This window comes from Limulus polyphemus, unplaced genomic scaffold, assembly GCF_000517525.1.
Source record: "Limulus polyphemus unplaced genomic scaffold, Limulus_polyphemus-2.1.2 Scaffold81, whole genome shotgun sequence".
NCBI lineage: Eukaryota > Metazoa > Arthropoda > Merostomata > Xiphosura > Limulidae > Limulus > Limulus polyphemus.
Window position 1 is genome coordinate 1,205,227 of NW_013665691.1, and position 25,292 is coordinate 1,230,518.

The 25,292-nt window shown below is 30.2% G+C and overlaps 1 protein-coding gene across 1 annotated transcript in view; it reads right to left on the reverse strand.

The window, feature by feature from the left end:
• Positions 1-604: 604 nt before the first annotated feature.
• The window catches only part of LOC106467631 (SAFB-like transcription modulator), a 46,937-nt gene continuing 22,249 nt past the window's right edge, over positions 605-25,292 (reverse strand). The window contains exons 6-16 of the mRNA XM_013928002.2: positions 24,461-25,133; positions 23,968-24,011; positions 18,941-19,047; positions 17,876-18,025; positions 14,563-14,701; positions 9,491-9,562; positions 8,731-8,948; positions 5,086-5,249; positions 3,511-3,636; positions 2,848-2,982; positions 605-1,527 (exon numbers count right to left, since the gene is read on the reverse strand). Coding sequence (XP_013783456.1) covers positions 948-1,527; positions 2,848-2,982; positions 3,511-3,636; positions 5,086-5,249; positions 8,731-8,948; positions 9,491-9,562; positions 14,563-14,701; positions 17,876-18,025; positions 18,941-19,047; positions 23,968-24,011; positions 24,461-25,133 — 2,408 coding nt within the window. The 3' untranslated portion in view covers positions 605-947. The remainder of the gene's footprint in view (positions 1,528-2,847; positions 2,983-3,510; positions 3,637-5,085; positions 5,250-8,730; positions 8,949-9,490; positions 9,563-14,562; positions 14,702-17,875; positions 18,026-18,940; positions 19,048-23,967; positions 24,012-24,460; positions 25,134-25,292) is intronic.

Here is a 25,292-nt window from a genome sequence, read left to right on the forward strand (position 1 = left end):
TTATCAGTACAAACACGATTTACAATTGATGATCAGTTGAGGAAGATTCAAATGTAACACACACACACACGGTTTTACACGTTTACTCCAGGCAGTTCAATATATGCATAGCTCTGGTATAAAAAAACCAAAGTTCTTCTAAACAGTGATTTGTAAAAACAATTTATCAGGACAAAGCAAACACTACTTCTTGAGTCTTGCGTAACTCTTAAAAACATACAAATATTTTACCAGTCTACTAGTTTTAATAGCCTGGAATTATTATGAAGCTATTAATAATGTATTTATGTACATTGTTTTATGTTAGAAATTTGCTTAATAGATTGTAAAGCCATACACTGAAATACGTTTTTCCACAAACATTAATAGATGAAGTATCTAGTGTATGTTCACCGATGATATCTAATAGCTACTTATATTAAAACTTTAGGTTCTGGTATATAAGAAATGAAAAAAAAAAATCAGTCTAAGTAAGTTTTTTTCAAGCAAGTCCCCATTTCTGGATTCTTCTCCTGTATCCAAAATGCTAGAGACAATAGTGTGTATATATAAACACACACTACTGTTTATATAATATCATAACAAAGTCAAAACTATTACTACGTTTTAAGTTTGATCAATACTTTTATTGTTGTCATACACGTTCTGCATAACGCTTATGATTCATACAAAACATTGTTTAAGATACAAAATGCTTTCAATTTACATACATGGCTATTTAACACATACAATTAACATTTCACTAATCTTTATACATCCAACAAGGAAACTTTTTAAAAGTATGACGTAAAATTGTTAATACAGTTGAATAATAGTTAAAATGTAACTTATGCAGTGTAATCCATGAAGTCCAAACATAGGTTTGCTACACATAAAAACAAAACCAAAAAAAAACTTATGGCTCTGTGAATAACATGAAACAAATTAACATCTTTGTATTTCAGGAATCAGAATCTCCTCATGGAGCTAATGTAACGGTTGCCACCAAATGACCCCCCACCTCCCATATCCGGATTATTGCCAAACATGTTGGAAATTGACTGAGGATGAATGATAGGTGGCTGAGCTAAAATCTGCTGCCCAGCAGTACTCATCATACCTCCAACCCAACGATTTTGCTCTACTCCTATCCTGCTCCATTGATCAGGTGTATGTATTCTACCAGCACTCCAGGAATCTCTTCCTCCTTGTTTGTCTCCATATCTACTTCTATCAAACCCACCTGATGAGCCACTTTTTCCAGAGTCCACAAACCTATCTGAACGGCTCCTTGACTGTGCATCTCGCTGGTCTTTTCCTCTTAACTCTTTGTCTCGAGATCCACCATGGATATAGCGAACTGTTCTGTCGATGCTCCTACGTTCCTCCCGCACAAGTGGTAGTTCATCCCTCCTAGTATCTCTATGCAGACTTCCAAATTCTGATTTGGAAGGTGTAGTATCATGCCTGCTCTTACTAAACCGATCTCCTCCACGACTGTATGTTTCACGTTCTAACGATCCTTTAGTTGGACTGTCGTTATAAAGTCTAGAATCAATATAGAAGAGATCCCTGATAACTGACACTGAGGTAGTAGTCACAAAAACAAGTCAACAAAAAACTTCAAAAACAAGTAACAAACTATGCATTTTAACACACAGAAAAATAATAATTCAAAATGTGCTACTTATAAATAAATAAATAAATGGAATTGCAAATAAAAAATTTCTAAAAATCTGGGCTTATCAAGAACTCTCAGCTAATTATCTATTGCCCTCGTCCCACGATACACAGTTAACTGTAACACAAAATTTGTACTCAAATAAGCTAAAAAATATGATCTATAAATTAAAGCAACAAACACGTCCTTCTGTAAATTTTATTAATTAAAATAGGTGAAGAAACTAACAAACTGTTCACACAAACACAGTAATACGAATTCAATTATTGTGTATCTTTCAAAAAACATTTAATGAAAATTTGTTTATCCTAATTTATCAAGTTCATATTCTTCAAGAAATGCTATTGGTAATGACTATGTTGATATTCCACTTTTATTAACACTATTGCATTAAATGCAAAGACATCCAATGCACACAGATAAAGTCTGCCACAAATTTAAAAACCTGTATTCACCTGGACAACAGTTATTATGGTGTGAATGTCTTTTACCAGCTGACGAAGCATGATTATAATTAACTATACTTATCATCAGACAGTAGTAGTATATAGTGTTCTGATCACTGCTGTGTTTGTTATACCCTACCTGGACTGAGAAAAACACATGGTCAGCAATGGATATGGCAAATATAGTGTTCTTGGAATACTATTATTATAATACACTCTTATAATTCTTAAAAATCCCCAAGGGACAAAATACAAATGTAGTGTTAAAAATCTAATAGGCCTAATACTATGTTTTATGACAAGTATAATTAATTATAATCATGATTCGATTGTTTGTAAAAGGCATTCATACCATAACAATTGTTGTTGAAGCAAATGGTTTACATAAATAATGTTCTAACCACTGCTGTGTTTGTTGTCGGCCTGAAGAGCTCTGGAATAAACAAAACACATCATTGGCAATGGAGTGACAAATATAGTATGGTTGGAATACTATTATTATTGTAATTCCTGAAAATCCCTAAGGGACTAGTTAAAGCATGTAATGTTGAAATGTATAATAGCTTAATACTAATGTCTTATGACATCTATAATTAATTACTTTCATCTGAATATATTATTGCAATAGTTTCATTATATCCATAATACACAAGGACAAATAAGATGGTCACATAGAAAAATGTTAGCAAAATTAGTCCTGTATTAGTAAAATTACTTGGATAAAAAAACCTTAAAACCTACCTGACTCCACCATCAAGAAATGAAATGCTTTCATATGCAGAGGAAAAAGATGGTCGTTTTCGACTTTCCCAGAAAGAGTCTGAATCTCGGCTCTCATATGATCGCTTGGACCCACGTCTTTCTATATCTACAGCACTATAGAAAAAATGAGTATTTGTTGAAATTATAATCATGGTAAAGGGTAGCACTTAACATCTAGAACATAGAAAAATATTTAATATTTCTTAGAAAATTCTCCATCAAACCCTTTTTCAGCTCTTTATATTTGTCATAGGCAACTTGTTAAAACTCTTCAAAATAATAAACTTAGTTCCAGTTAAACTATTCATTTATGTAAATTTTGTTTTTACTTTCATGTCATCTGTTTTGAGTTATAATACTTGGCATACATGCACTGTCTCCATTCCATTGCCTTTATTAAATTTGACATATTCCAAGGTGTTTAATCATACATTCATAATTCATTACTTACAAATATGAGAGCTATAGTGTTTCTATATTTAACAATAAAAGTCTGAATTTTGAGCTAGTACATTTTCAGCTATCCAATCCATTATGACCTACTTCAGTCATTTAATATTACTGGTAAAGTATCAGTCCCTTAAAATTACATAGAAACACTTGCTTGAATAGCAATTACAAGAGTTAAATATAAAAGCTCACTTCAGTTGTCTTCGTCTTCTCAGTTCTTCTTTCTCAATCTCTAACCGTTCCCTTTCTAGTTTGTGCTTTTCCCTTTCAAGCTTCAAAACAGCAGCTCTTTCTCTTTCTAATCTTTCACGTTCATGTCTAGAAGAATATTCCTTTAATAAATTTCTCAAACTACAAACAATGCTGTAATTTCAAAGTTTAAAAGTTTCTAAATGATAACTCTGAAAATGTTATTTAAATAAATTACAGTTGTCTACCTCAATTAAAAAAAACAAACTTTTATTTAATGTTGTTAAGGAAGTAGAAGAAAAAAAATTTCCAAATGTATTACAAATATGAATTGGGTATAATCAAAATATCTAATTTTATTTACAAATTTTTATAATTAAGAAGTTCGTTCAAACACAATAGTTCTGCTCAAAACAAATATTAAAGCTTTTACAGTAAAGTTATAGCCTGAAGGTTAGAATTTACATATACATATGTTACTTAACGACGTGGGTGTACACTATAAAATTCTGTTACAGTTAGTTCCTTTACCTACTCTCAGGAACTACATGAAGAGAGAAGAAATCCCATAAAAACAGTTACACATTATAAACAGGGTGTAAAACTAGTGAATAATTACCAAAGTATGGTGGGAATGTACTGTCATGCTCAGTTTTAGATAAGCTTTTAATATTAATCATAAAAATAATGGTGATTTTTGTGTCATCCACTATTAAACATTTTCATTTGTAATCATATGATAAACATTAGAGAATCAGATTGTTTAGGATGTTTTTTCATCCTTTTTACACACAGCAAACATTTTCTTTTAAGTACTACAAAACACTAAACTTTAGTGGAAAGCAGAAAATTTTTTACCCAAGCTGTATATACAATTGCATGAAAACATACTGGTGAACAATGTATAGACACACACACATTTTTATATTATATGAACAATCTAATGCTTCAGTTTCAAAACTGTCTTTCTGAAAAGTATTTGAAAACTTATTGCCAGAAATTAGGATTCCTGTAATACTATTCAATTACTGGCAACCAAAACAGCCAAGAAACACTACTAAACAAAAAAACAAATGGGAGAAATACATTCAATAACTGAATAATGGTTTATCATGAAATAAGAATATATAAGATTTAATGTATGACTCAACTTAGCTATAATAATTTATTAATGTAGTTTAAGATACTTTAACTGTCAGGTCATGTTTTTGCAAAATAAATAACTAATAGAAGTTTGATTTACCATTTTGAAAGTCAATTCATACACAATTAAAAATCTTCTTACCTTAAGCAATTGGCTTAACATACTTCAAACAAGAATCAGATTATAATGGTAACATAAATTATAAAACTGTAAGTATAGGAAACCTGCCATCCTATCTCCTTCCAACTTACAGTTTCTAGGTTGGGAACAGTTCTAGATCAAAAGTACATTATAAATATGTGTTTAACTATCACCAAACTACTATGGTATATATTTACCCCCCCCCCCTTTTTTTTAAACAAATAAATTATAGGTTGGTTTGTTTAAAACAAATAACAGAGCAAAATGATTCATTCAGTATTATTTCAACAAACCTTAAGCGTTCTCTTTCTCTTTTCAATTTTAAGACTTCTTCTCGCTGCCTCCTTTCACTCTCTCTCAGTCTTAAGTATTCTTGGTTACGCCTTCGTTCTGCTCTCCGCTCTGCAATTCTCATTTCCCTTCCTTTCTGTATTTGTCGTTGTCGATATCTTTCCTCCTACAAAACAACAATATCATCTCAAAGTCAAGAAATCTAACTAGACAAAAAAAATATGATGGTAAAATATTATTGCATCAGTCTTTCTTAAGTAATATTTGGTTTAAAACTAGTCTTTTAAATACTTTGAAATATCTTGATATGACTGAATTAGTTTTACCAGAAGAATTAAGAAAAAACTATCATTTAATACCTTTTAACAGCATTATGTGTACAATGGATGTTTCTTCCCTTCACACTAACAATCAACATGATGAAGGACTCGAAATTCTAAAATCTACCCTAAACCTTTCAAATTCACCAGAATCTCAGAAAAAGTAACCGCCCTTGCTATTCTTTTCCCTAAACGACTTTGAATTCCACAACAAACATTATCTTCAGAATAAAGATACTGCAATAGATACCAAATAATATCTCCTAACTATGCCAACATATTTAAGGGCCATATTAAAAGGCAGCTCTTACAGCGAAGCCCTCTTGACACTTCACAACTGGAAACATTAACTTGATGTAATGCTTTTCATTTGGACAGCCAATTTTGAATCACCTTCTTTCTTAGGTTAACACCTTTCACAAAACAATCAGGTTTACTCTTGATTATTCTCATACCCAAATTACATTTCTTGATGTCACTGCTTCTTTGAATCATGAACTTCTGCAAACAAAAGCATGCAACCCACTCACATTATACTTGCAGTCAGGCACTCCAAAGCAAGAAAATCTGTACTGGTGAAACAAGTTACAGAAAACACAATGACAATCGAAAACAAATCATATTAGAGAAAAAAAAAAAGAATATATACACCAAAACCAACAGACTGAAAAACCTAACAACACTCAATAAAAAACCACCTTTAAACACAGAAACACTAAAGATTCAAACAAAATTTTTGTTCTTATTATATATCACTTTAAACTCCGAAACTTTTCATATATTCTGGAAAAGAAGGAAAAACATTTCCACTTATTACAAGTGAATGATTGCCCGAGAGACAAATTACCACTGCCTCCTTCCAGAAGAGCACAAATTTAAAAATATATTCTTGAATTACAACTACATGAATTACATCCATTACAGAATCATTGTCATCCATGTAATAAAGCACAATGTCTAACTTGCTAATACATAAAAGTACAAGCTTTTTCAGTGAAACAGGACCAAAAACATTTTAAAATTACTAAAGAAATTACTTGCACAACACATACAATTTACCTAATACAGTGCAAAAAATTCAATCACCAGGATGTTAAACACATCTAAATAACTCTTAGAGAGCTTTTGAAAAAACCATAAGTCTTCTATTAATGCTGAAAATAATTCTTGTTGCCAAACTCTTCAACCAGTCTGGTCATTCTATTAATGATGCGATTCTCATAGATACTGAAACAGTTTTAACACTAAAACTGATAGAGAAATGAAAGAATACTTGTGGATTATCTTTTTAAATACTGTTCAACCCAGTAGAATAAATGTAAATCCTGGAAACTGTGATATTTGACCATTGGTTAATTCCATGACTGGCAAATATGTTTGTTTTTCCTTTCTCATGTGTTTTGCAAATTCTTTATTTTTACCTCAAATCATTTGAGATGTTTCATATTTCTGATAATTTACCAACTGTTTTATATCTTTTTAGTTCTATCTAATTAGCATTTTCTTGTTATTCAATTTTCTTATCACAACTTTATTTTACTTCATTAATATCCAATGTAGTTTTCCTTGACATTTTTTTAAAAAAAGTTTTGTAACCTCTATATGTAACATTCTCATTCCTTGTTGTACTGTACAAAGAAAATAAGTCACATCAGCAGCAATCCTCTGAAAACTAATCAAAACACTTCTGGGTTGTCATGGTGAATACCATGATGTCACTCCACCTTTTCTCATGCTTCACTTTACTCAGTCATTCTGAATTTGACCCCTGATAAAGATGGCTCTACCTTTTGAAAGCACTTGAGTTAAAGGGTTTCACATTTTTTGCTTTCACATGTGAGGTAGCTTAACAACTTAATGTCCCCAGAGGTGCTTTATGTCATCTGCTGGGCTGTTCCATGACTATATCTGACATAGCTATTCACTTTAATGTATAGTGAGTTGCATTATATCTAATAATTAAATTAACCATTATCTATTATGAAGTATGTTAAAATAATAAAAGCAACATTAAAACAGACACACTGACAGAGACCCGCAAAACATTTGCAGTCAAATTAATATTTTATTGCAACAGTACTTCTAGAATATAAAAAAGTATTCTAATACAGACACCAAAATCTACAAATCCACTTGCCTTAGGTCTAACCTTTTTAAGCTTTTCTTAAGGTCTATATTCAATAAAGATATGAATTAACACTAACTTATGAACACTAAGTACATTCATAATATCAATAAATAAACTTATAACATTATTCTATGATCTAATGTTAGACCTTTCTAAAAACTTTGATGTGTTTTTAATATGATGTATAAAATGTCTACTATAGTACATTTACATCCAACTTTTGTTTGCATCCATTAAAATAAAGTGCATGTGTGCACACATTTAGATAGCATTTTCAGAACAGACAAAAACTGAGTATAACAACATATTTACAGAAATACACTTAAAAATTTCTATTATTACATGGGCTGTAATGTTTGCAAAATAATTTTCATAAAAATAAGAAGCTGTTATACATAACAGAATGCTTCAAATCCAATAACATGACACACACACATACAGAAAATGAGAATCCAAGAAAAATATTTGTCTTAAAATACTCTAATATCATTTGTTTAATTCACATAATAGTACATTTCACGTCAGTTACAAGCATTAATCTTTTGCATTATAGTCTTAGGGTGGGTACTAGATTTGAAGAATCCCTTGAAATTATTTTTATCATTATATATTAAAATGAATGTTAGAACATTATTGTGTTGGGATTTTTACAAGCAGTTTGCTTTCATTACACTTAGTACTGAGCTGTCAAAAATATATGCATAAAAGATTCTACAACTGTATATAAATTTCTGCTACAATATGAGGATTTTACAATCACTGAAAAACCAGCAGATTTTTCTGTATTTACTTCTCATGTACAATCATTATCATTAAACTTTGCAACGACAGTTCTGAATAGTTAAAACATTTCAGTCCTATTGAATATGTAAAAAATAGTGGATTTGGTTTAAGTGTACAAAAATCTGTTTGCAAAATGCAACAGTCGTAACTTCAAGAACCAACTGAAAGAAACTGGATTTATGTTACAAAAATACATAATTCTAACTAGAAGTTTTCATGCACAGACATTTTAACATTTAAATACAATATTATTAATATTTACATTGTATTTGTTCAATACAGTACAACATATTCTTTCCTCTTAGAAAACTAGATTTAAAATAACATATTTTATGCAAAATTCAGAAATTATAAGTTTATCTAAAGATGGGTCACTATGTGATGTACTTTTTTCAAAGTACTGTTTAGGAACTTACCTTAATTTTTTGGAATGTCAGCAGATTCTGTCCGCCTCGGAGCCTTGTTCTTCTGGGTCTTTGACCTCTTTTGTTTCCAACATTCCTTGATCCACCAGGTTGAGTGCTAGCAGCAGCTCTTGAACGCTCAGAGCCACGGCTCTTAGATCTTTTTTCCTTTGAATTTTCTTTCTCTTTATCTCCTTCTTTCTTTTCAGTAGCATTAGTGCTGCTTTCTCCTGAAATTCCATGGTATTAAAAAAATCGTTTACTTGCATAAATATAAAGAAAATTCAAAGTTTTCAAATTAGTAATATATAAAATTTCAAAATAATGTACATTCTTCCTTAACAGATGCCTAAAAACAATTTATATGACAAAATTGAGAATTTTACTAAAAATTATAAATATGTTTAGTTATAGAATGTTACATACAAATTGTATCCTAACCAAAACTACATGGTTTGGCACTTTATTTCCAGACTGCTGGTAATCTCAACAATTTACATGATTATAAGAAGTCCCCAGATAATTGTAAATATGGATGTTGTCTTAAAGTATTAGATCTAAAGAAAAAATTAAAATTTCTCTAGCTTATAATTTTATCTTAGTGCATGCTTTCCTTAAAAACTATACGCTATACTTGAATTTGTACTCCTCGTGTTACATTTTAAAACTTGTATGTAAGTAAGAGAGAAATAACCCAAACATTAACCAAACCCATTTCACCAAATACTGAGGCAACAAGTAATCAAATATACCTGTACTACCCAAAATTTACCTTTTGTTTCACCTTTTTTATGCTCTTCTACTTTTTTCTTCTTCCCTTCAGCATCATTACTTTTTTTATTTTCTACAAATGAAGTTAAAAATATCCATTTTAATTCAACTCTTTTTTTTTTTTATCACATCAATAACAAAGTAATGTGTTCTATTTCATATCTTACTTACTACATGGACAGAACTGGTAATAGTTTGACTAGCAACCTGAGCAGAAATTAAGGTTGTACCCCTACTCACAAAATATAACTAACTAATCAAGATTAGTTGTTCCAATTATTACTGCTTTAGATTATTCCAAAAATCAATTAATCAAAATTGATTGTTACAAAAATAATATAGTAAGTGATATGATGGTTTCCAATTATTGACACTTTGGTTGTTACAAAGATGATGAAACTAACCATGTACATATATAGAGGTAAATCAACCAAAAATTACAATACCCATATGGATAAATATCTCAGAAAAACATTCAAAAATTAAGTCTGTATATGTTGCATGGTATTATACTTTGGCAAATACAGACAACGCAACGTCTCTTGAGTCATATATTTTACTGAATCTTTGTTTGTTTGTTTTTTTGAATTTCGCGCAAAGCTACACGAGGGCTATCTGCGCTAGCCATCCCTAATTTAGCAGTGTAAGACTAGAGAGAAGGCAGCTAGTCATCACCACCCACTGCCAACTCTTGGGCTACTTTTTTACCAATGAATAGTGGGATTGACCGTCACATTATAATGCCCCCACGGCTGAGAGGGCGAGCATGTTTGGTGTCTGAATCTTTGTATGTAACTCTCAGTATAATGGCTCAGTCATTTTGACCAACCTTGTAACTCCAAAACTATACATATAATAGCTCTGAATGTATTAAGTGTACCTCCATGAAATTTGGCAAGGTTTTAGTAATACACAAAAAGGCTGTTGTGCACAAAAAAATCTGATTTTTTAATAAAGTACATTTACTAAAGATTTGTTCAAGAATATACAAAACTTTTAGTCAGTGATAAAAATACTTTTTGTTCTTTTACAATTTTCATATATCATTTGTATAATCTCTAAAACCTCCTAAATAAATATTGCAAGTTTTTTTTTTTTGGCTAAATTATTTCATCACTTATTTTTTATACTACCCCAATATCAACTGTAGCAAAAATTAAAAAATACTGAAAATATGAAATAAAACAATAAACACTTTTTTTTAAATTCTAGAATGACTGCAGATTGTAACAGTTAAAATTACTTATTCTAACATAGCTTCAGTCTTCTAAACATTTCACATCTGCTTCCTTTTAATCTTATTACTTTACAATGCCCTTTAGACCCCATCTACCATGTGAAAGTCAATTTATCAAGCAGGAAAACTTAGTGTAAACAACTGATCAAGTTACACTGATGTGACATATTTAGCACACCCTGGATTATTTTTTCATTTACATTTTGTTATCCAATCAAATAAGTTTCTCATCTTAACATTTTAGAAACCTTTGTTACAAAATAGATAACAATAAATAAATATACATCAAAAACAAAAAATTTAAGACTTACCTAAGCAAATAAGCCTATCTTTACTCAAGAATATACTTCAAAAAAGTTACTTTAGTCACATTATGTTAGTTGTACACAAAATAATTCATGTTACTTTCAAATACACATCTTGTCACACACAAAAATATACCAGGCACAAGAATAAAATGTCTAAAAACTACTGTAATTTAACCAACTTTCTAGCTAAGATATAAATAGGTTTAAAAATTCAATTACTGTTCAGACCAATGACTTTAGTAAAAAACACTTCCTAGTTACTGGTTCTGAGTGTCAAATCAAAGTAAACGATCATCTGATTCATGTGTTCAGAAGCTACTCTTTCAATTGGTTATAAACACGTTCAATAACACTGCTAGAGACAATTAAAGATGTCTTGAAAGACAGAGAAATAGGAGGGCATGTCATGTGGGTGTGATAAAAGTAATATCTTAGTAGAGTAAGAAGACCATTCATTCAAATTTTACAATCTGGGTTGTAGATATCTAAACTGTGTACTTAATTCATTGGACACTCAGAAATCCATATACAGGTAGAAACAAAAACTAAACTGGGGGAACTCAGAACACCAGACACATCACATAACAGTGTTCAAGACTGAGAACTGAAACTTAAATAATACAAAAACTTGTGTTATAGACTATGTCTTATTGCCAGACTTATTGACACACACTGATAACGTATTTTAAATAAATTTTGAACATAACTCTGTAAAAACTTTGTGATATGCACACTTTGATCCTCTTCAATGCATAGGATTAAATGTACTGAACAATAATAAAAATTACTTTTAAGTATAGCGTTAAGATCAAAACACCTGGCAATATTGCACTCTTATTTCAAGATTTACAATGCATGCCTGGCACCTAGTCCACAGTCAAAATCATCAATATTTATTTTATTTTTGCTTCAGTTTTTTTAAATCAAAATTTTTGTTTCTTAGTTTTGTTTTATTTATAGCAATTCTACTGACATCTAGAACCTTCATAACAAATGACTGAAATATTTTCCCAAAAGCTGTGTTGTAGTATTGAAAATGACAAAATGGTGACATTAAAAAAAAGAAGAAACGGCTGTAGTATGCCCTGAGGGCACCACTGACTTGTGTCGAGTTGAATAATAAATGGTTAAGAACACAAAAGGAAAATAAAAATTTGACTATATGTGAAAAGTTAAAGACGAAATTACAGATATAACCACAAGATCTTTTAAGATCATTCTACAAAAAATTAAAAGATGTGTTGTACATTTTTCTATTTCTTAATTTCAAACATTTCATTGCACTGTATGTTGATAATAGTTACAATTAGTGATATGGCAGAGAAAATTAAAAATATATTATAAATATTTAACTAAAAAAAATTTTTGATATTCATTTAGGAGGTTCTAGAGAGAGAGACGTTATGCAAATGAAATTAAAAACTGTACAATGAAAAAAAAGTATTCTTACACTTAAAACAAAAATCACTTTGCATTTCAACTATTCAGTGGTATGTAAATAACTACAATAGATAACATATTTTTAGTAGAAAGACTTAATTAAACTAATCTCATTATTTGTGTACAAATTACTTGTAACCTTTTTATGAAGATACAGTTTTCTTTTAAGCTCATATTTACTGTATGTATTACTGTACATGTATCCTTCCCCAGATGGGCTCATGTATTTTACACGAACCCATTGCAAAAGGGGTTAAATAGCATCAAGTATAGTATCACAAACAAACAAAAAAATCATATAGTTTGATTTGATTTTTATAACATATTTTATGTTGTGAAACTTGAAACATTTTTTTGTGAGACAGTTTTGAAAAAAAAACGAAAATTGTTTTTTAATATTGATAAAAAAGTTACATTTTATATATCCAATCATTTATATTTTGATATATAAATGATCAAAATACTTTGATACTCCTTAACTTTACTGATTACAGCAGTTACCATTTCTGGCTATGAATCATAAAAAACACTGCATAAATGAAGATTTACTGGTCACCTAGAACCTGACCTTTCAAATGGAATCATGTCAGACAAGGCAACAATATTTTTCTAACTATATTCTTGGTCTACATCAATTTACATCTAATAAATATAGTTTATTTTCAATTAATTACAATTTCTTTCATTAATGTGCATAGTTTGAATGATAAACAATAATCAATAAATAAAGTTTGAATCCTTGGAATATTATGCTGTTGCCCACTGTATATGCTAAGCCAATCTAAGCTTACTTCATATTTTGCCATGAAATAAATTTTCTATATCTCTCACAATTATAATTTATGATGAAAACATTTCCAGGCATGAAAAGAATGTCTAAAGAAACTACATAAAGATTTCCAGATCTGCTTTTTTTTTTGTCCCAAAGTCCTCTTAGCTTCACTTTATATTCCATTATTCTTCTCTTCAGAATCTCCATCTTGTCATTTCCTCACAAAACCACAAATTAATTCCCAAAACACTTTATTCATTCTACATTGGTGTAAATAGTTTATAATTTACTCTATTTAACAGCACTTAAACTGTCTGTAGCTACTTTCAAAGCTGAACTTCATAAACAGTCAGATCAGATACAGTAACATAAAAGGGTGGGACACCTGTATGAAATAAAACCAGAGAATAGAAACAGAATATGGATAATTATTTTCTCTAGGGATGATAATTTATTAGCAAATATACACCTATGCTTTGGAATGGGCATTAAAAAAATAAAATTGATAAGTGTATTTTACATGGCAGTACAGAAATGAGTTTATTCTTTTCATTTTGCTTTGTGAATTACACTAAATAAATGATACAAAATGACAAAATATTAATTCTAAAATATCTTTAAAGTCAGAAATTGTTGATACATAATTCTTTTTAACATTTTGGAATTTGATATGCAGATGTTCACTCAATACCTAAAACCAAAAAGTATTCTGCAGTTTAGATTAGTTAATGCTGAAGGCATGAATTGCTGTCACAAATTTCTTTGTGAAATAGTTATATAAAATATTGCTGTAACAAATAGTTAACCTTTTTTGGACAGTCATAACTGATATAGAAACATTTCAACAAACCCAATAAAATTTGGTTCCTAGCTAAACATTATTTCATCATAAGAACTTAGAAGTGAAAGTAAAAAAGAATGCAACAGTATTTCAAGCACACTATATCTGCTGTATCCATTGCCAACAAGACCTTTTGGCCAATAGCAGGGCTCATTAGGCCTATAGGGATATGACAGACATAGTAGTGGCCATGATGCTACTTATATCATCAATTACTTAAACAACTGTTGTGGTGCAAACTACTTGAAGTTGGTGAAATGTAATTTCTATCAATTTTATTCAAGTAATTACAATTCAGAAGTGGGTTTATGGTTTTTATTAACATCAAATTATATATTATTAATACTATTTACTGCACTTGAATTAAGCTCAGAAAAACTGTTGAACCAGTGTTTAAGGCAAGTATAATACACGTATAAACATCCTTTTCAGTAATCTATTTATACTGATACCAAAATATTAGACACATGCTTGCCTTTATCTTTCTCATTCTTGCTATCAGCACCAGTTGATGTCTGACTTAAAGGCTTATCTTTCTGTGTATTCTTCTTCCCTGATCCAGTGCTGGTTCTATTTTCAGTCCTTCTCAAAGCAGCTCCATGTTCATTACGTGGCTAAGATAAATGATTACAAAACTTAAAAAACTGTCTGAATTTAAAGAAAAAGCATCTTAAAAGATCCACATCTTAGTAGTTTAATAGTTGTTAACAAAATTTAAAAAAAAGACAAACAAATGAATTATAATCAAATGCCAGATAAAACAAGACACTTACCAGCTTTAGCATTTATTTTTAAGCTACATTAGTATTATTTGGTTATAGTTTGTGATGAATAGTGCCATGCTTCCAACAAAAATCTTAGACATATGAATGACCAATGGAAAAGAAGAAATTGATTTTCAAACACCATTTATATGCAAGAAATTTTCTATTATATAACCTGTATAATTTTAGCATGAAATCCTATAATACAATGAAGTAATAGATTATTTACTTAACCCAATATTCAGAAATAGTTCATGTCACTATTGATCATTTAGCCATAAAAGCAATTATGCTATAATTATGGTTAATTCCTCTTTTTACATTAAGATTATCTGGAATGGGTACAAAATAGCAAAATCTGGATTAAATGCATATAACATGAAACTTTCAAGGAATATGATATGTAATGTATCGAAGTCACTACTGGAAGTGACACGGTAGTTTAAACATTGACAATAATTCATGAAATCTCTAAATAAAATAATATCACAAATTAGTTACTATAATTTTATTTATATGTATGAATTACTTCTAAAGTTGTAATACCGAACCAAGCTTTTCATACAGAACAGTAAGTACCATTCTTACTAAACAAATCAAATGATACAGAACTGAAAGTGAGGAATCAGTCAGAAGTATTCACATAATAACACAAAACAAATTACTGTGAAAACAAATTGGATTTTTTAAAACTTGACTGTTTAATTATTCATCCTGTGTTGAACTTATTTGCAAATGGTTTAAAATAATTAATTAATAACATTACCCACCACTGCCCGTGGAATCCCTTCAGATCTAGTAATGGTGGTTTGCATAATAATTAACAAACAACTCAGCTTGTTTCTCACAGGGAAAAACACTAATTAAAAAGTGTATGGTGAATTTCATGTCATCATATTAAAGAAAATCCTTACATTTATAAGTTGCCAAATAAAAAGGAGTTTCCAAGATTTTTTATCTTTTTAAGAATTTTTTTTATTTACAAATTTTTACTAATCTAAGGAACAGACTTTTGAGTACAAAAGACACAGGAAGCAGCAGATCTGCATAAAACTATCCTGTATGCTTAAGTAAGAAAAGCTTTTGTTTCCATTTAGTTTTATTGCTTTATAGCTTCACTTAGATTCTCTCAGAGTACAAACATCTTTGTGTAAATAGATGATCAAATAACAAGCACTCCAAGATGAAATACATTCATGCCACGCTATGTGCACATGCTACGAAACTGAATACCACAAGAATGTTTTTTTATTTCAGTTTTCTTGTCTAACCTAACAAGTTTCTATTTTTTCATTACTTTTAAAACAAAAAATAAAAATTATCCATAAATAATCATTTTAATCCAACAACTTTCTCTTTGACACATCAATAACAAAGTAGTGTGTTCTATTTCATATTTTACTTACTATACTGACGGAGACCAGCAATAGCTTAACTGGCACCCTTAGCAGAAATTAAGACTGTGCACCTACTCACAAAATATAATCAACTAATCAAGATTAGTTGTTCCAATTATTATTGTTTGAGAATATTCCAACAATCAAGTAATCAAAATTATGTGTAAGTTGATTGTCACAAAAATAATCAAGTAATGTAGAATCTGCTCTTTCTATTGGTTATGTTTGTTTGTTTGTTATGGATTTCGTGCAAAGCTACACGAGGGCTATCTGCGCTAGCAAAAATAATCCAATAGCAAATGTCAGATACAGTTACTGACATATTTGTGAAATACACGATGGTGCTGGATTTTGGACTATTTACATCAACAACAAAGCATCACAGATCTACTTTTTTGCAACAATGCTGGTTGTCCAAAATATTAATTTTTTTATTTCAAACTTGGAATTCTTAACACAAATATCAGAATGTGTTAAAACTACTATAATTCAACTGGCTTTCTAATTAAGTTATAAATAGGTTAAAATTTCATTACAAGATTAATTATACAGCTAGTTTGTTTAGATGCCAGGTTAGGAAATACATGGCCTCACTTATCTCAGATCAGTTGACTGAGCCTCTAGCGAGAGAGTTAAAACTAAACAGCACCTTCCAACCTGTTGTGACAACTGTATCTCTGCTACAGTTGCACTATGTATATTAACCCTTCAAATCCAGCTGTGAATTCTACTTGTAACTAACATCACTCTCATCATATTTCGTTCCAGAAATAAAATTAGTGGGTGAAATTGTTTAAAATTTGACAAGAACATTTCTAAGTTTCTAGTTTAAGAAAAATAAAATATTTAATTTTCATTTTTTCAACTATTTCTAATAAAAAATTAATTATTTAATGTAGTTATTTGCCCTCAGACTCCGAATAGTTCACCTGCAAGGTGATTTTTATATGAAGTATAAAAATACTATTTATTATCTTACATTTTTCATATTTCATTTGCATTATCTATAGAACCTCCTAAATGAATATCAAAAGTTTTTTTAAAAGTAAATGTTTGTATTTTATTATCCATTTTCTCTACAATATCACTAACTCTACCAATTATCATAAACATACACACTAATGAAATGTTTAAAAATAAGAAATGTAAATATGTACATACCTTTTAGCTCTTCATACAAGTCTTTTGAAACTCAATTTGTAATATGTGTAATTTCACATCTTTTTATTTTCACTTATACTTTATTTTTAATTTTCATTTCCAAGTCTTTTATTATTTATGCTGATATGCTAACTGGTGGCTGCAGGGGTTTTATCTTTATTATTATCTGGCAACTCCTGCACAGAGACTAGTTTCACTAACGCTTTGAGCATGCAAAAAAATGGCGTCTGCTTTATAAACTTTCACAATCCAGGCAAAAAAGAAGTGAAACTTATAAAAAAAAATCATTAAACCTTTGAAATATGATTTTTTAAAACAGAAATAATAGATAATTAACTAAATTATAAAAGTAAGACCTGAATACAATTTAACTGTCTCTCTGTTTAACTGTTTGAGATTCAAACATCATTGCTGTAAACTTTAGTTAAATCAATAACAATTCTGATAGACTGAAAGAAAATATTACCCTTTCAACTGATATAATTTTTCCATTTAATTCTGTTTGATGCAGTTTCTGTATGCATTTTGATGCTACTTCACTGGTTTCCATAGTAACAAATCCATAGCATCTTGATCCTGGAGACTTGGCATTAGTTACAATTTTTGTTCCTACAACCTGTAAGAACAAAAATGCTTTAATTTGTAAAATAATAAACCAAAAACAACCTTAATTTTTTTAAACTAGTTTAATAACTATCACTGATATTTTATTTTTATAATATTCAAGTAAAAATATAAAGTATTTTTATGCACTATGGTAAAGAAGTTATTAAACATTATGCACACAAATATTACCATTCCACTGTATGCAAGTCAAATAATTTCCTTATGTCTCATATCTGTCAAAGTTTTCCATTCTGTCTTTTCTTCTTACGACATCTGATGTATTCAGATGTAAAGACACTACACATATTTATTGAAAAGACCTAGCATAAAACTAGCCTTAGAGCAAATGTTCTTTATTATTTAACATAAATTCTATTCTGCCTAACCTACAAAAAACATTTGAAGTTATCTTTTACATCTAGTTTCAAATACTAATTTATTCTCTAAGCACAGTTATTTCTAAGTTAACAGTAGCTTTAACATTCAATTTTTGGTCCATGAACATCAAAAAGTAAAGCACACACTTATGACTAGTAGAATTTTCAACACATTATGTTCCAGATTATCAGTATAAGAGATGATCAACAGAATAAAATATAAAACAAGTGGTTTATCTAGTTTATTTTCTATTGTACAAAGGCATTTAGCAAACTCTATTTCAAATTATTCTAAAAACAAAACAATACCAAAGTCACCTGAAATGTTAACAAATGACAAAACTTTTGATAGTTGTATTTGCAAGTATTAAAACATATCTCATTAGTAAAGGTTTAAAAAGTGTTCAAATTTACTCCAATTAATGAATAAAAGCAAATGCCTATTTTTTAAACTGATGATTATCTGACTTAGTTATTATCTACACAAAAGAGCAAGATTTAGTTGATTTACATTTATGCAAAATTAATTCCATGAACAAAAAACTTACTTTCCCATATTTGCTGAAGAGAGATTTAAGGTCAGTTGCTTTGGTACTTGCAGACAAACCACTAACCCAGAGGTTCCTGCTGCTAACTGGAACACGTTTTACATGTTCTAATAAAAGTAAACATAAAAAATTAAACTCTGTTTTACAGCTCATTGTAAATTCACTTTGTAATCTCAATAGTTAAAATATCCAAGTTCAAAGTATTTTGTACCTAATCAGAACTCTTATACTCAGATTCTAAGCACTTTAGAAACCTTGGGTGTTATTAACCCAAAGTGATTCAGAACAACACTGAAATAAGAATGTGTCCATTTATGCATTTATGGTGGGAATAATATTTTCTTAAGGTTAATTATTACCCTGTAAGATGGCTAACCTGCTAAATCTTAATCTAAGTTGTTGTTTTTCAAATTCAAATATTGTGTTAATTTAATTACAGATTAATGGAAATAACTACACTTATTAATGTTTGCAAAAGAATCACTCACAATATTAGAAGCAATAAAAGGTTATTATATTTAAATATTCTTTAATATTCTTGATGTCTTTTCTATTTATTTTCATTACCTTATTTATAGAGGACTTTTACTGATTAGGTAGTCATTAATTTTACAAAATAAGAAAAATTATTTGAAAAACAAAAAATGGCATCAAAATTATGTCCATTTTACTTCCTATAAAGTTTTGTGTTCTCATATTTCTTTAACGTAAAATTCATTTTATTTTACCAGCTGCTTTCCTATACTTTTTAATTTCACAAAAGATAATAACATTATTTTGTACGAGTGAACATTTACTCCAACAGATGACATTGTAGTAAGTGACATAAACCCCACCCTCTCACACAGCCAACACCCACATGTGAAATATCTAATCCACAGCATAGCTCCTAAAGCCCACCAAGTTATTATCAGATAATAAACATTGTTGGTTTTCCAATTTTAAGAGAAAAATAGAGCATCCAGCAAGATGCAAAATATTCAAAAATAGACAGCTTCAGCAATTTCATTTCTTGCGATATAAATATCAATGAGATGAGAAGAACAAGTCTCATTACTGTATTACCATAGTTTTCATTGTTACAACTACATGGGCATAATCCTGTTCAGTTCATCAGAGCAAGGTGCACAAGTTAGTATAGTTACTTTTTTTTTATATTTGTGTACTGTATATTATGATACATAATTTGTAACTAATAGTTGTGTGTGTATTAAAGGGATATTGTGTGGACACATATATGTACAAAACATCTTACCCTATGAAATGACAGAAAAAGTAAACTATTTAATAATTCATTCATATAAACTAAACTTTTACTAGGAACTATCATAGCTTGCATTTCTTCAATATAGAGCTGTGGCAATAGAGTAACAATGTCTGCTGACTACTGTAGATGTACTATTGAAGCCTTGTGGTCAAAATGCAATGCAGGTTCTCAAGAAATTAGATTCTGTGGGGCATATTTGGTGTGCAGGTGCTATATACCCTAGAGAATTTCACACTTTCACATAGTTTTGAGAAAGTACGAAACATATGATGACCAGTAGTGTTCTAGAAGCCTAACTTTCAATGAAGAAATGAGACTTTATTTTACATGTCATCATCTGAAATAAATCATACAAGACACGATGAAAGACAGGCCAGAATCTACTATATAAAGAGGAAAAGTCGTCCGTCTGTCATGTCGATATATCGGCCAATGCGGTTCCAATCAATATACAGCTTACACGAAATGACAACACTTTCTGCCATGACAAGTAAGTTTATCTTTTCAAAATTCTTACAGCCATACACACATAAAACAATACACTACTCTGGGCATATAATTAGATTTGAGAGTAGACTGATAGAGATTGTGAAGAGTAATAAAATCTAATCAGGTATACACACGACCCACTACTGGTATTGCTGGTGCACAGAAATCATAATCATTGGCTGAAACAAGGAAGACCATCCAAAGAAAAGGCCCCAAAATTCATAATCAAATAATAATTAATCATTTCCAGGGTCATACAGTTGACCAAGTAGGATTATGTCTTTGAGAATCAATTTTTTTCATGTTTCAATCTAAAAAGATTTATCATGAAGAAAATCTTAACTTAAAAATATACAATGTCAAAATGCTATAATCAGGCAATACATAAAGGAGATGACCAAATATACATAAAAAAATGTTTTTGTGAAATACTAGAAATAGTATAGTCATTCTCCATACATATATTGTTACTAGATTGTAATTAATTTTTAGAAAATTGTTCATAAAACATTTACTTAGATATAATTTTAAGAAAAAAATTAATCATTATTTCCTCATCACATGACGGGCATTCAGATTGCACAATAATAAAGATAAAGTCTTAGTGGTACAGTAATAACCAAGTGCATTAATCTGTCTCTCTATAAATATACTGCTCAATAAACTTGGCAATATTATATAACAAAAGTATGTAAAAAATTATACAAAAAACTGAACAGTGTGGCACACAACTGCATGAACATATAGTGAAGAAGTAAAAAAAAGAAAAATAAAGATTTAAAGAACAGAAAGAAATGAAAAAAGGTCTGGATGAAAATGATTAGCATTATTTATACTGACTACAACAAATTTTCAAGATGAAGTAAACAAAAATAAAAATTATGATGCACTTTTGCAAAAAAGATATTTGTATCCCTCTTTTGAGATCTTCACTTCGCAACATTAGATATGTTATGAAATTTTCTTTCACAATGATTTCACAACAGAGTAAGCAACAATTTAGGTATCCGTGAACTCGTGTATAAAACTCAGTAGATGTTGGATAACATTAATTTGTAAAAGTTCTTGTAAGAAATAGAAAACACTTTCATTGTATTGTGGACTTTATTTCCACCAGAGTAAAAAACAACACCCAACACTGGTGCTAGAAACAGGATTATTTTGACAAAAATATTATCCAGACTTATTACAAGTGAAAATTTATTATATCATTGTATATGATTTTTCCATTTGTATGTCCATACAAGAAATGACAAGTCAATTATCCAGAACATTTAATTATATTTGTAATAAGACACTACTGTTAGGGTCATTATATTTTTTAAAACTACATTATTTATTCAGTCCCTTAGGGTTTTTCAACAACATAGTACAACAGCATTTCAACAACACTGTGTTTACCATACCTACAACACTAAAGTATAGTTGAAATACTATTATACGCTCTTCATCTTGAAAAATCCTAAGGGACCAAATAAGGAACATAGTGTTAAAAAAACATAACAAACCTAATATTAATGTCTTATGACAAATATAATCAATAATAATCATGTTTCACCAGCTTAGACAAGGTATTGACATCACATACAGAATATTCTTTATATTATGAAATAAATAAACTTACACAGGACTGTTACATGTATTAAAAACTAACATACCACACAATTCTATTACAGGGTAACAAACTATTAGGAAGATTGCCATATTCAAACAGATTCCATCTGTGACCTGCCACAAATAGTACTCAATTGAGATAGGACCTTTAAAATACAATAGGGATGAGAATTTCTACACAGTTAGTTTCTTGAGGCTCTTACAAAATCCAAAAGCATCTTAACCCATGTATTCTAATATACTGAAGAACATCTGAGATTGACTAGGTATTATGTCAGGTGGAGTATCAGTCCTATTCACTGAAGAACATAGATTCTGTACTGAGTATCAGGGATAGAAATAATAAAATAAAATTACATTTACTTGAAGGAAAGCTATCAGAAAGATTACATTCCCTCATGTAAAGTTGTATTTCCTCATGAATTGTTTTTTTTTATTTAATCCATGCAATAAGTTCACATTCATTGGTCATAACTAAAACAATATGGACAGAACATGCATTCCAGATCTGGAAAGCCAACTAAAAAAAGATGAAGTTCCTCAAGCAAAGTTAAATTCCTTGGGAAAGGGGGGGGGGGAGGACGTAATATTTTGATCCCCGAGTATACTAACAGGTATGTCAGGAGCTGGAGAACATTTCTTGCCACACGTTGCAGAACACAGTGGATATGGAAGATACGTCATGATGTTAGTTAGAACCAGCATGCAGGGAAAAATTAATTTCTATATCAGCCAGAACAGTAGTGCAGTAGAGCCACACCTCATTTTGATTGACGACGATGTTTGCCTACATCAAGCAAGGATCACCACTCTTTTCCTGAAGAGGAAGCAGATGAAAGAGGATAATCAGAAGGCAAGATCTCCTGACCTGAACCCTATTGAGCATACTTGTGACATGCTACAGTAGGTGAAAAAAACTGTCCAGGTCCATTTAGTACCAGATTCTCCAAGAATGAGATCAGCTTCCACAAGAATGTGTACAGCATCTTATTAGTGGGCTATACAAGCATTGTCATAATGTCCCTGTGTCTAGAGGCACACGTACATGGTACTAATCATGTACAAACACACAGAAAGTGAATACTTAATGATTTGTTAAGGGCTTTGAATCTTCACAAAACTTATTTTGGATAGGAGAGCACTTTTCATTGTTACCAGTCTCATTAATGAATTTATAAACTTTTCTTTTGTTATGCATCATTTCCAACAGGTTATACTGCCAGTCATTCATTATGTTTGGAACATCTTTTTTGTTGGTAAATTTTGTATCCTTTGCTAAAAGTTTACTATATATATATATATATATATATATATCAAAATATACATACACACACACATTTATTATTTATAATCTGCAAGACCTATTTTAACGATCATGTTATTCCAGATGGAAGATAACACTGACAATCTTAATATGAATAAGATAATTACACATATGACAGGGAAAATATCAATAAAATGTAGCAACTATCTCAGTAGTCACTATACACCATTTACAAAATTCATAACTTTTAAACTTAAGTTTCAGTCTTGCTGTTATTAAAGAGCTGTAGTAAAGACACATGTTCAAGAACATTTAAACAAACATTTTCAAAATACTTCATTCTTGCACTACAACAAGTAATAAATACAGATAATATCCTGTGCTGCTTCATACCTTTATCATCTTTTGATATAGTTTTTCCATGTTTATCTGGAACACTAAAAAACAAAAATCAAATATTTAGAAGAAAAAAACAACTTTCAAAAAACAAAGCAACCATGTCAACTAAACTCCCTTTAAAATCTAATGAAATTATTTAATGAAATTTTAAATACAATATCCTGAAAATCATACTGAATATAAAATAAAGTTAGATCCTATTCACTTTCTTCAGTATTGTTTATAAATCATTAACTTTAAGAACAAATTTAAGTTCCCCTATTGATATATTTAAAAGCTACTAATAAATATTCCAAAAGTATTATTATTATTAAATTTCTATAACAAATTTGGACTCTCGAATACCACCCATAAGCTCCAGAATGTGTAAGACAGCTTTTCCTTCCACTAATATTTCAGTTTTTGGAAGACAACCTATAGACACAACAAAATGGAGCAAGAAATTCATTCTCAACCTTCAAGTTTGTTTACCGAAGAACAAACAAACCTCTTGGCAGCAGCAGAGGTGGTAGTGCTTTTTCCTGTTGTACTGCCTTCTTTGGTTGTCTTTGCATCAATTTTCCCTTTAGTTTCTTCAGTGGTCTCCTTTTCCATCATCTCCTTTTCATGTTTCTCCTTCCCACCATCATCTTCTGGCTTGCTCTCTTTATGGACATTCTTCTTGGGTTCAACATCAGTAGATGTCTCTTCTTGCTCACTTCCTTTTTCCTTTTCAGCTGTAACCACAGAAACTACTTCAGATGCTACTGGCTCTTCTTCTTCCTCCACCTTTGTTTTATCAACTTTTGTCTCATCACCTGAAAGAGTTTGGTTACTGTTCTGCAACTGAACATTACCCGATTTGCTCACTGTGCACTCTTCTTTGCCATCCAAGTTGTTTTCTGTGTTGTCTTCACTGATGGCCAAAGATACATTATCAGAAGACTTATGGTCTGTGTTGTTAAGCAAAATGATATCAACAGTCAGAGGTTTTACTTCTGGTGTGGTCTCTGGCCCTAGATGAGAAAGCTGCAGATTGTCATTGGTTCCAGACGTTTTTGAAGAAGCATCCTCTTTGGAGCTTGATTCACTGCTACTTTTCTGATTGCCCTGGGCTTGAATTTCTTCCTCATCTGTTTTAGATATGCTTTCTTCCTCCTGAACTACTTCTGTGGTCATTTCTGTTGTTAATAAAATTCAAAATGGATCAGAAGATCACAAATTTCCAAGTGTTAAACATCACGAAAATCTCCCACGGCACAGGCCTTACATGTTTAAAAATCTAAGGATATAAGAGAAGCCAGAAAACTGGCAGAACCAAAGCATTGCCTGATGCTTTG